Raw genomic sequence first — 12,739 nt, forward strand, 5'->3', positions numbered from 1 at the left:
CCAAGGATCTTTACCAAAGTGGTAGCGGAGATTGTATCCTTCATAAGACTAAAGGATGTGATGTTAGTACCATATCTGGATGATTTTTTAATTGCAAAATCTCATCACAGTTGCAGGGAAGCAGTTTAGATTGGTGGTAAAGACCTTTCAGGAATTGGGCTGGATAATCAACGACAAAAAATCCAGACCAAAGCGGAAAAAGTGTCAGATTTCTAGGCCTAATTTTAGACTCAGTATCCCAGAAGGTATAACTACCAGGGGAAAAGAGAACCAGGATTTTCAGTCAAGTAAAATCCCTCACATCTCCCACCCTGACAATTTGGAAGCGGTCAGTTTTGGGGTCCCTGGTGTCCTGCATTCCAGCGGTCGAATGGGCTCAGCTACACTCGGCAATTACAAATGGAAATATTGGCGACATTCAAAAAGAGCAAAGGTGTTCTAGATGTCAGGATGAAAATCTCAAAACCAACAATGAAAAGTCGCCTTGTGGGGAGAGGAAAAATCTGATACAGGGGATCCCATGGTCCTATCTGCATCTGATAATCATAACTATGGATGCAAGCCCCTGGGGGTGGGAAGCTCATGTCCAGGGTTTCAGTTTTCAGGGTCAGTGGTCTGAGTCAAAGGTGTTTTTCCTCCAACAGGAAGGAGCTTGTAGCGGTGAGATTGGCAATAGAAGCGTCTCAGTTCCTAATAGGTTCTGGTCATGTCAGAGTCCTATCCGACAGACTACAGTAGCCTATATAAATCACCAAGGGAGGGCAAGGTCTGTTGCCCTCGGATGGGAGGTGAGTCTGTTGAAGAAATTAAAGGGGTAGCTCTGTCATGTTTCAGCCCTTCACATAAAAGGAAAAGAAAATATTCAAGTTGACTTCCTGAGCAGGCATCCCTTAAAACAGGGGGAATGGTCCTTGAACAATTCAGTCTTCTCCAGGATCACAAAGTTATGGGGCATGCCCGTGATAGACCTGTTCACCTCCAGTCAAAACAAGAAAATAGATCTTTTTGTTCCCTAAATCCCAGGGCATCCCCTTATGGGGTGGATGCCCTTCTCCTAAAATAGGACTTCACACTAGCATATGACTTGCCACCTTTCCAGTTACTCCCATTAGTCCTGAAAAAGATCAGAAAGGACAGGGCGAGAATAATTGATTGCTCCATTCTGGCCAAAGAGGGCATGGTTTACTCATCTCAGAATGTCAGTGTCAGAACCTTGGATACTTTCGGAGCTTCCTGATCTACTGTCCCAGGGTCTGGTTTTTCCATCCAGCAGTAAATGGTCTGCATTTAACTGCATGGAATTTGAAAGGAGCCTATTAATTTAAGTGGTTTTTCACAGGAGTTGATTGCTACACTTCAGAGTAGAAAGCTGGTGACAATTTGTATTTATGCCCGGACATGGAAAAAGTTTAGATTTCTATAAAATTTAATCCTGATAATCTGCCTGTCTGTTCCTATTTCATACATTCTGGAATTTATTCAGAGAGGGCTAGGCTTTGGGGTTAGCTAAAAATACTTTAAAGGTACAGGTTTCTGCCCTTTCGGTGCTTTTTGAAAAATGTTGCCTCCAATCCTTGGGTAGTTAGGTTTTTTAGAGCAATGGATAGGATGGCTCCTGTTTCTAAACCAAAAACTCCCTTGTGGGAACTCAATCTGGTGCTAAGATCTCTGACGCAGCCACCTTTTTGAGCCCATTAAATCTTATATCAAGTATCTTGCCTACAATTGTTTTACTGGTAGCACTCACCACGGCCAGGAGGGTAAGCAAGTTGCATGCCATTTCCAAAAATCCTCCTTTCACTTCTATTCTAGAGGATAGTTATTATCCAGCCTGACCCGGCCTTCTTACCTAAAGTTTCTTCCCAGTTTCATAGATCCCAGGAAATAGTACTTCCTTTTGTGCCAATCCAAAAAACCCGAAAGAAAAGGTTTTTCATATATTAGATGTAAGACAATGCTTATTACATTATCTCAAATCTACGGAGGAGTGGTGAAGTCTTCAGCCTGATGTCTTCTCTGGGCCAAGTAGGGGTATGAAGGCTACCAAAAGTACCTTGTCTAAATGGATCAGACTTGGCATATCTCAAGCTTACTTGGAGGCTGGTCTTTCTCCTCCAATCTCGGTGAAGGCTCATTCCACTCATTCTGTCTCCACTAATTGGGCTGAAAGATCTGGTGCAACTATTGATCCAATCTGTAGAGCTGCCACGTGGTCGTGTCCCTGTACTTTTTTATGGCACTATAGTTTGGACCTAAACTCTTCCTCTGATCTATCTTTTGGTAGAAAGGTCTTAAAAGCAGTGGTCCCTCCCTAAGGAAGGATGATTTCTCTCTAATTCTCTGTGGTGCTGTTGTGGGGGAAGGGAAAAATTAGTACTTACTGGTAATCTAATTTTCCAGACCCCATGACAGCACCCTTCCTTATTCCCTCCCTGTTTTCTTACCTCTTTTCTTACCTCTTTTCTATCATAGGCACTGGGTGAGAAAAAAATAAAAATAAATCTATATATAGTTGGTTTATTAGAAATGTGATTAACTAAGGTAGGAGTCCCTCTCTTGCTCTGAAATCCTATTTTTCTCTTTCTCTTTTTCTTTTCTCTTTTTTTTTTCTTCTCTTTTTCAATAAATACTACAGAGTGCCCCACAAAAGAATAAGCCCTTTAACAGATCTGGAGACACAAATATATCATAAGGTAAGGTTGTCAGAATGAGGATGCACAGAAAGTGTTTTTCAAAGTTAAAATTTATTTTTACGGTAAATGTATTAAAATAAAAGCAAATTTATGAAAGTTTGTTATCCCTGTAATCTTGCTGACCCATGCAACTCATTTTAAGAGGTACCCATGATTAATGTAAAAATTTAAATCAGATATCATATAGTACATGACAGGGCTAGTTCTAACTTAGTATATTTTTAACAATCTCCCCATTTATTGCTCCTTTTGCCCTCCTAGATTTACCATATATCAATCTGACAGCTTTTTTTTCTGCAGCTGAGGTGTATCCTTTCTGCTGTAGTTCTCTCCCTGTAACTGTCACAACTTCAACAGCTGGTGACAGTTGAAGGATGAAACCGAGTATATGCGTCCACCTCAGCGAGGTGGACAGAGAAAGGAAAAGAATATATAGCAGGTGGTGCTATGCAGATACATTTTATTGAATAGGCAATATTTTGTTGGCTATACTAGATTTTAAAAATTACATGTAATTACAAAATTATTCAGATCCAGAGGTTGGCTTAAACGTTTTTTTTTTTTTTCTCCTCCATGGAACAACCCCATTAACATCTAATCTTTACCACATAATGAATGGAAACTTAACCCATTTAAAAAATGTTTTCAATTTTCTCACTACAGAGTATGCAATATTAAATGGTGCCATTAGAAAGTAACTTGTATGAGGGATTATTTTTGCTGGACAGCTATGTTTAAAATATATTTAAAAATGTTCTGGCTCCTGGAAAGCAGGGAGTAAAAAGACAGAAAATGGCTGCGTCCAGAAGGGATTAAGACTGTCTAGTCTAAAACTGCATTAGTCAATCTGTCACATTGTGTATCCATCATTATAATTTTACCAGTTGGTTATTTTAGGACCATACATATTTATAGTACAGTTGAAAAATGACATGTCCATTGAGTTTAACCAAGGGATGAGGGAAGTGGCTCAAGGAAAGGGGTAGTGGGCAATATTAGAACTTTGTTTTCCCTCTGCTGATCCAGAGTAAGGTAATAAACCTCATAAGGCATGAGCCTTACCCAACCGGATTGATCAATACATATTATGCATCAACAATTTTTTCCCTACAGGTAATGCAGAAAACATGTGGCTCCATATTGATGCTGCATATGCAGGAAGTGCCTTTATTTGTCCAGAAAATAGATATCTTATGAAAGGTGTAGAGGTGAGTATAGCAAAGACCAAACATTTGCTTATGTTGTACAATTATGCCTCAGTCTGTTATAGTATAATCAGTTATCAACAACCCCCAGCACTCCCAGAAAAAAAAGAAAAGTGCAGATCTTTCCCCTATACCTTATCTCTGTGGAGGCTCCAATCCTGGTTTTTGTTCACAATCGCTGATGGAAATCACTGACCAAAACACTGACGTGTGAATGAGGCTATAGGCTGGAATCGCACAGACAGATTTTAATGCAGATTTTGAGCCAAATGCAGAAGTAGATGCAAATGGATAAAATATGGGTTCTTGATGTGTTCGGTGCAAAAATGCCAGCTCCAGCTAAAAGTCTCTGGGAAATATGAAATGAAAGATACACAAGCATTGTTTGCCCAGGGTGTTTTTATTTTTAGATGTAAAATTGGGAAAGAGGAGAATTTTAGCCCTCTTAAGAAACTTGAACATTAAATCTTTTGATCGCTTGTCCCATATACTGCAATAGAATACTAGGCAGACTAAGGGATTCTGAAGGCTGCCTAAGAAGCTGTGTCTTGTGTGTGGCTTTTCAGGCAGTTAGCCATGAAAGTTCTGGGAGGCTTCAAAAGGCCGTAGGTTATCATGGGAACTGATCTGAGCCTGTGGGGACTCAGATCAGAGGACAGAAGGAGCACCCTCCTGTCTAACCTTCGCCAATCAGCTGTTTGGAGTGTATGAGCACTGCCTTCTCTTCACTGTTGCTCACCATTGCAATTGATAAATACAATTTACTGAAGTGAGACAACCCCTTAATGCAGGTATTATCAGTTTTGATATATTAACCGGATTGATCAAATCCTATTGTACTTCAACAATTTTTTTTCCCCTACAGGTAATGCAGAAAACATGTGGCTCCATATTGATTCTGCATATGCATAGGCTATGTACACCTTTGGAGGCAATCTGTTTGATTGCAATTTACTCATTTCTGTCTAAAAATCATATTTTCAATTGACCTTTATTAAAAATATTGAGCCATTCTGTCACAAAGGGTAAATGGTCTTTCGAACTGTGAGTGGTATTTTCACTTTGTGCTGGTCATCTAATGAACCTTATCTCTAAACTGAGGTCATAAACACTTATTTAAGCCACATTCTATCAGTACATAAGAACTGAGCTATGAGTGTATGTCGGAGCAGAGATAAGGTCCCGTCAGCTCCTCAAATGATGGAAAAGACAGAATCCACAGGCTGCTACAAGAGCATGTCACCTATGTACACAAGAGTCAATATTTTTTAATAAAGAACAATTGAAAAAACTTTGTTTAAAAGTACAATGCAATAATTAAAAAAAATTGCCACACAGCCTTTAACATTTCGTATAACCATATTAAACCCTTGGTACTTTAGACACCATTACACACTATTACATCAAGGCAATGGTGTTTCATTTAACCGTAAAAAAGTCTCATTGCTGCATTGTACGATGGGGATAGAAAACTAAAGGCTGCATATTTTATATACACAGGCAGAATAAACTGGCATTCATAACATTTTAATAAAAAAAAAAAAGTATTGGAGTGTAACATTTAAGTACCTTTTACAGGACCCAAAAACACAAAAAAGAAATTACACTTAAGGGGTAACTGGTGTAAAGTAGAACTGGCTTAGTTGCCTAAAGAAACCTAATTAGATTCCACCTTTCATTTTTGACAGCTCCTTTGGAAAATTAAAGGTGGAATCTGGTTGCTACTTTACACCTTTAGTTTTTTTTTTTTTTTAATTCATATGTATTTTATAAAACATGTACAGTAACATGACCCTCATGTAATTAGGTTACCCATATCCGTCAAGTCTTTAAATAGGCAGTATATGACCACGTGTCACTGACATCTGATGGTACACCTGGAAGTGGAGGCGGCACTGAAGAAGCTGCTTGCCCTTCTGGGTATACCAAGTAATCAGCGGGACATGCATAGTGGGTATCTGCTCTGCTCAGATGGCAGCAGTAAATCTTCTGCACTAGCATCAAATTAATGGTGCTGTCATGAGATTAACAGGGTGAGATGACAAGTATGGCCCTATCAATCAAGGTGGAGAGGGGTAGCCTTGAGCACCGGGGCCAACCCCTCAGTGCTCCAGGAGGCAGATTTTTTATTAATTTGATTAGTTAGAATCAATTCTCTCATCTCTAATTATAACCTTTACAACCATTTTAAACTGGCCATACACATTAGATGTTTATCAGCCAAACCCTCCTATTTGAGACCCACTGACCACCTGATAGCAGATGTCAGGGACATAAAGATCGGACAGTTTTATTTTTATTTTTCCTCAGCAAATTTCTATCTCATCCCTCTCAAGCCGAGCATGCAGTGTATTGGATGGTCAGGCATTCAGCCAACAGCAATCTAATGTCCATGGCCAGCCTTATGGTGGTCATGGACATTAGTCTGAAGTTCAAATGGACTACTTCAGCCAAAAATATTGTACATCTGGTTTAATTTAACTATAGTTTTAGCCAACTAATGCAGATGGCAATCTTCTGAAAAAAAGATGGCTGTGTTTGAAATTTTCGGCCAATAGTTGAACAAAAGAAGTTTCATTCATGGACTAAAATGTGTATGACTGTTTATGAAATGATCGTTCAACCAGATCATGGTTTGTTCAAATGCCGTTCAACTATAAACCTATTCCTTTATAATGTGAATGGCAATGTCCCCTAACCTGTGGCTCTCCAGCTGTTGCAAAACCACAGCTCGCATCATGTTCTGACAGCATGCAGCTATCAGGGGTTGATGGGAGTTGTAGTTTTGCAATAGTTGGAGAATCGCAGATTGGACATCACTGGTGTATGGCCACCTTTACAGTGCCCAGACACTCATGCTTGCCCCTTCATCTCCTTTTGACAATGTTGGTTTTGTCCATGCTGCAGTAGTTGGCACTGATAACTCAAACTTCATAGCCATCCATATGAATCCTTCCCTCCTAATTTATGCTGCATGACCACAGTATACAGTATGGGTTTGGCGATATGAAACTTTAATATCCTGAGTAAGCTTTAGTTTGTCTGATAAGCATAGATGTGTCCCTAGGTTATGAAACAGAGAAAACCCCTGTGGTGACAACATATAAAAAAAAAAGCAATATAATCTGATGGCCCATGTGATTTCACCAGCTTCAATTTCCTGGTCATTCTTCCATTTAATTAAGTGTATTGAATACTGAAGGAAATGAATGCACCTAGATGTTAAATCCAGAGTAGCATGTGTCAACAGTGTAAAAATTCAATAGCTTCCCAATCATCTCCAACCTTTATAGTGCTTCTTGGTAAGTCTCCTCCTTTGTAAAGATCTCTAGTAACAAAACAGGTATGTAGTCAATGGTCTATTCCCATCTAGTTTGTTAAAAATATAATGTTAATGTTGTGCAATTTTTTTCAATATAGTTACCAAATGTTCTCCTTTTTGTCAATTCAGTTTGCAGATTCTTTTAACTTTAATGCTCACAAGTGGCTTCTGGTCAACTTTGACTGCTCTGCATTTTGGTAAGTTACAATAAGGATAAGGCTACTTTCACACCAGTGTTTTTGCCGGATTCATCATGGATCAGCAAAAACGCTTCCATCACGATAATACAACCGTCTGCATCCGTTATGAACGGATCCAGTTGTATTATCTTTAAAGGGCTTCTGTCACCCCACTAAACATTTTTTTTTTTTGCTTACTTATAATCCCCACACTGCGATTTATGCCTACATAATCAAATTAATCATTTTGGTCCTGTAGATTTTGTTTAAAACATGCTTTTAAAATATGCAAATTACCTTGCTACCAGCAAGTAGGGCGGCTACTTGCTGGTAGCAGCCGCATCCTCCGATCCTAAAGACGCCCTCTCCGCATTGTGATTGACAGGGCCAGGGAACGGGATCGTTCTCTGCTGGCCCTGCCTGTTAGCATTCAAAATCTGGCGCCTGTGCCGCGGCCGTACCTGTCTTCAATCGGCCCAGGCGCACTGAGAGGCGGTTCTCGCTCGGCCGCTCCATCCTTAATGCGCCTGCGCCGATTGAAGACGGGTACGGCCGCGGCGCAGCCGCCAGATTTTGGATGCTAACAGGCAGGGCCAGCAGAACGATCCCGTTCCCTGGCCCTGTCAATCACAATGCGGCAGGGGCGTCTTTAGGATCGGAGGATGCGGCTGCTACCAGCAAGTAGCCGCCCTACTTGCTGGTAGCAAGGTAATTTACATATTATAAAAGTATGTTTTAAACAAAATCTACAGGACCAAAATGATTAATTTGATTATGTAAGCATAAATCGCAGTGTGGGGATTATAAGTAAGCAAAAAAAAAAAGGTTTAGTGGGGTACCTTTAACATGGCTAAGACAGATCTGTCATGAACTCCATTGAAAGTCAATGGGGGGGGGGGACAGATCCGTTTTCTATTGTCAGAGAAAACTGATCCTTACCCATTGACTTACATTGTGAGTCATGACTGATCCATCTTGCCCTGTTCCACATCGTGGACAGAATAACGCTGCTTCCAGTGTTCTGTCCACAATGGGGACGCAACCAAATGGAACGTAATGCATTCTGGTAAATTCAGTTTTGTTCAGTCCCTATTAACAATTAATGGGGACAAAACGTAAGCGTTTCCCCCGCCATTAAGATCCTATGACTGCTCTCAATAGCGGAAAGGGAAAACGCAGATGTGAAAGTAGCCTAATATGCATAAATGTAATATTTCGCTCACAAATATAGTTAAAGGATAGTCAAGGATGGTCCGTACACTTACCTTTATAAAACATACTGTGGAGGAAGTTTGCCAAAACTGGTGTAAAGGAAAACTGGTTTAGTTGCCCATAGCAACCAATCAAATTCCATTATTTAGAGCTCCTTTGGAAAATAAAAGGTGAAATCTCATTGGTTGCTATAGGCTGCTAGCCCAGTTTTGATAAATCCCCAAGAAGCAATTATGGCTTTTTTTTTTTTTTCTTTTGCACTGGCTAGCATTAGGCTACCTGCATACAATGCATCCGATTTTTTTCCATGAAACTTGTGTGAAAAAACCACAGCTTAATACAGTACAAGCAATGTGAATGAGATTAGATGAAGCTCGTTTATGTACACTTTTACACTTTGCTTCTGGGATGAAGGAAGGGAGGAGCAATCTGATCGGCGTTGAGCTGCATTGGAGGGGCTGATTTATTTAAATTTTTTTAGAATGCCCATGGCAGCCTTCCAACTAATATATACCATATATATTTTTTAAAGGCTGCCATATGATATATAACATATATTATATATAGTTATGTATGCTGCATACCTGAAATATATAAATAAATTTTCCCCAGCGCCTCCACAACGGCACTCCAGGAGGGTGTCCCCAGCCCCCCAGGACAGGAAACAACGCAAAAGCTCAGACTTAAAAGGACCCCTCCCCTTACCTGCTTCAGTTTGTTGTTTCCTGTCCTCGGGATCGCGTGGAAGCTGCTCCTGCTACGTCAGGAGTTCATCGACGCACAGCCTGGATAACTAGCCCCATCTGGGAGGGCCGTGCAGAGGTCGGGAGTTGACAGGTCCTGTCCCCGTTCCTTCGGCATAAGTCCTTTGGTGAAGGCAGCCCCGGGCTTCCGTTCCCTGGCTCATTGCGGGAACGAGGGATCGCGCGCGTGCGCACAGGCAGGAAGTGAAGTTGCCAGTTCTCAGCGTCACTTCCGGTGGCGGGTGACGTCGGAGGACTGGCGGATATAGGGCTGGGAGCGCGGAGTTCGGCGTCCTGCATCGCTGACCGGTGACATGTTGGCTCCTGTGGAAGCTCCCGAGTCCCGTAAGTAGGGATGTCCCGATACCATTTTTTTAAGACAGAGTACGAGTACCGATACTTTTATTTAAGTACTCACCGATACCAATTACCGATACTAATTTTAACAATAAAATACACACACATGTATTTTCTGACCACTGACCAACCAAAAGGCCCAAAAACAGAACTATAACATTCCAAGGAGACATTATACTGTATGGGGCAGCCGCAAGGAGACGTTATACTGTAGGGGGGCAGCCACAAGGAGACGTTATACTGTATGGGGGCGGCCACAAGGAGACGTTATACTGTATGGGGGCGGCCACAAGGAGACGTTATACTGTATGGGGGCGGCCACAAGGAGACGTTATACTGTATGGGGGCGGCCACAAGGAGACGTTATACTGTATGGGGGCAGCCACAAGGAGACGTTATACTGTATGGGGGCAGCCACAAGGAGACGTTATACTGTATGGGGGCAGCCACAAGGAGACGTTATACTGTATGGGGGCAGCCACAAGGAGAAGTTATACTGTATGGGGGCAGCCACAAGGAGACGTTATACTGTATGGGGGCAGCCACAAGGAGACGTTATACTGTATGGGGGCAGCCACAAGGAGACGTTACACTGTATGGGGGCAGCCACAAGGAGACGTTACACTGTATGGGGGCAGCCACAAGGAGACGTTATACTGTATGGGGGCAGCCACAAGGAGAGGTTATACTGTATGGGGGGCAGCCACAAGGAGACGTTACTGTAATGAGTCAGGACAACAATTTTTGAAGCCCCCCCTCCTCAGTATAATAGTCTTGTGGCCATCATACAGTAATGTATATTTCTTCTTGCCCTAATGCCTGCTTTTAGAGATCAATGTGCAGCTTGCAGGCAGGAAGGGAAGGACCAGGGCCATAGAAGACAGACACTATCACTTTTAGAGGGACTCGCTCCGGGCAAACACAGCTCTGCTGCAGTGAATGCAGTGGAGCAGACTGATGTAATTACAATGTATAGTTATTGCAGGGACTCAGAGAATCGTCTGAGAGTTTATTAGTTAAAACGAATCGAATGAGTCAGAGACTGTGTCACCCCAGACTTCCTGCTCTGCTACATGCACCCTGTACACACCCAGCTCCACTACATGCTATGCTAATAATGCCCCCCCCCCCCTTCCCCCCGGACGGACTTACAGGGAGCCGCAGAGCAGGAAGCCTGGCAGGGACTCGATGACACGGTCTGTGACTCATTGGATTCTTTAACTAATAAACTGTCAGACGATTCTCTGAGTCTCTGCACTACGCTCCCTGTGCTGTGAGTCAGTGCTGGTTGCCTCTGATTGGTTGGAGGGAGGGGCGGGGCGGAGCTAGCTTCCACTCTAGGCTCCAATTACACTGCCTGCTGCTGCCTGTGAAGCTGTTAGCTGTGGGAGATGCAGGGGCCGCGGACGGACACATAAAAGCGGTGCACAGGTATCGGCAGTGGTATCGGGGACATTTGCACGAGTACATGTACTCGTGCAAATGCCCGGTATCGGTCCCGATACTGGTATCGGTATCGGGACATCCCTACCCGTAAGCCTGTGGATCCTGCCGCCCAGAGCCCGGTAAGCCTCCTTCCTGATACATCACCGTCCACTATGCTGCACAGCGCGGCCTGAGATGTATCAGAGCTCTATCACGCGGGGTGGGAGCAGGGGCTGGAGGCCGGCAACTGTTGCACTCCTGGCAGGGCCCGGTGCAGTCACTGTACTCCATTACATCGGGCACCCGCTCACAGCAGTTTTCATATGTAAAGTCTAGTAATGTAATCCTCAATCATGCTTTGTTAAACTTCAGTAACTGTCTGTAATAGTAATAGGAAAATGAGCGAGCACTCATACACTTGGCAACCAAATTGACATGTGCAGAAAATATTTATTAAATCCCCATAAAATACAAGTAATACAATTTATAAGAACAATGTAGCAATAATATACAACATTAGTCACATATATTGTGGTAGATATGATCGATACTATATTCGATTAGAAATATTCGATAAATTGAATGGTAGAAAATTCAATGTCGATACCACTCAATAGTGTCGATAAATTCAATACTATATATCACACCAAAAAACTTCAAGTATATGCTGTTATTTGGGAAAGAGGGGGTATTTTCTAGCGCTCTATCCCAATTTGGGAAACTGAATGTCACTGAAAATGTTGTAGGTGTATTCACTGGGAGCACAATATGTTCATAGTGTCCACAGGAATCCTGATAATGTGAAAAGTCTCTTATAGCATATCCTTTTAAGGTCGATATGAGCTTTGAATCGAAGAAAACTTTAAATCGATATTTGGCTTACCATCTAGCGTCTGTCTCCCTATTGCTTCAATGGAGCTTTAAATATTTGCCGGCTTATTCAGTCGCTCCATACAGCAAGCTGGTTTAAATTTCGCGGGAGTTCCAAAGATCGCGGGAGTTGCCACTCTGTTCCGCAATTTCCTTTGGTGCAGCTTTCGACGATAAGAATAGTTAATCCTTTACTGTAGAAATTTTCTTCTGTATGGCCATACAGTATTATCGGAGGCTTTTCAATGCAGGTACATCACTTGTTTCACCATACGCGTTACGGGTAGATTCACTCTCCCTTCCTGAGTGGTCAAGTGTCTGCCTGCTCTGCCTCCATTTTTATCCATTCCTTTAATTGCTTCCCAAATCTCAGACACCTGTTGTTCATACTACTCCCAGTTGGCCAGGGAATCCTCCCAACATAATCAGGGGATAATTCTATACAGCCTTGATTTTTATTTTATTTTTTTCTTGCAGTTTCCATGCGTTTTTTTGGGGACACATGCGTTTTTTGGCCAAGATGTCCCAATTGGTGTGATAGATCATTGTGTGAAATATAAACTTGATATCTGATTGCTAACACTTATAAAATGACTTTTTATAATAAAATATTAAATTTTCAAGATTAAAATATCAATATAAAAATGTAAAACAATAAATGTGAGGAATCTTGAAAGTTTCATAGGAATCCATAAGAGTTTGATACAATTATTCGGATTTGATAGAGAAAGAA

General features: G+C 41.8%; 1 protein-coding gene across 1 annotated transcript in view; it reads left to right on the forward strand.

Moving 5' to 3' along the window:
• LOC121001140 (aromatic-L-amino-acid decarboxylase-like) overlaps positions 1–12,739 on the forward strand; it is a 184,319-nt gene that overhangs the window by 44,486 nt on the left and 127,094 nt on the right. Inside the window, exons 7-8 of the mRNA XM_040432075.1 lie at positions 3,807–3,901; positions 7,350–7,417. Coding sequence (XP_040288009.1) covers positions 3,807–3,901; positions 7,350–7,417 — 163 coding nt within the window. The remainder of the gene's footprint in view (positions 1–3,806; positions 3,902–7,349; positions 7,418–12,739) is intronic.

Source organism: Bufo bufo, chromosome 5 (assembly GCF_905171765.1).
Source record: "Bufo bufo chromosome 5, aBufBuf1.1, whole genome shotgun sequence".
NCBI lineage: Eukaryota > Metazoa > Chordata > Amphibia > Anura > Bufonidae > Bufo > Bufo bufo.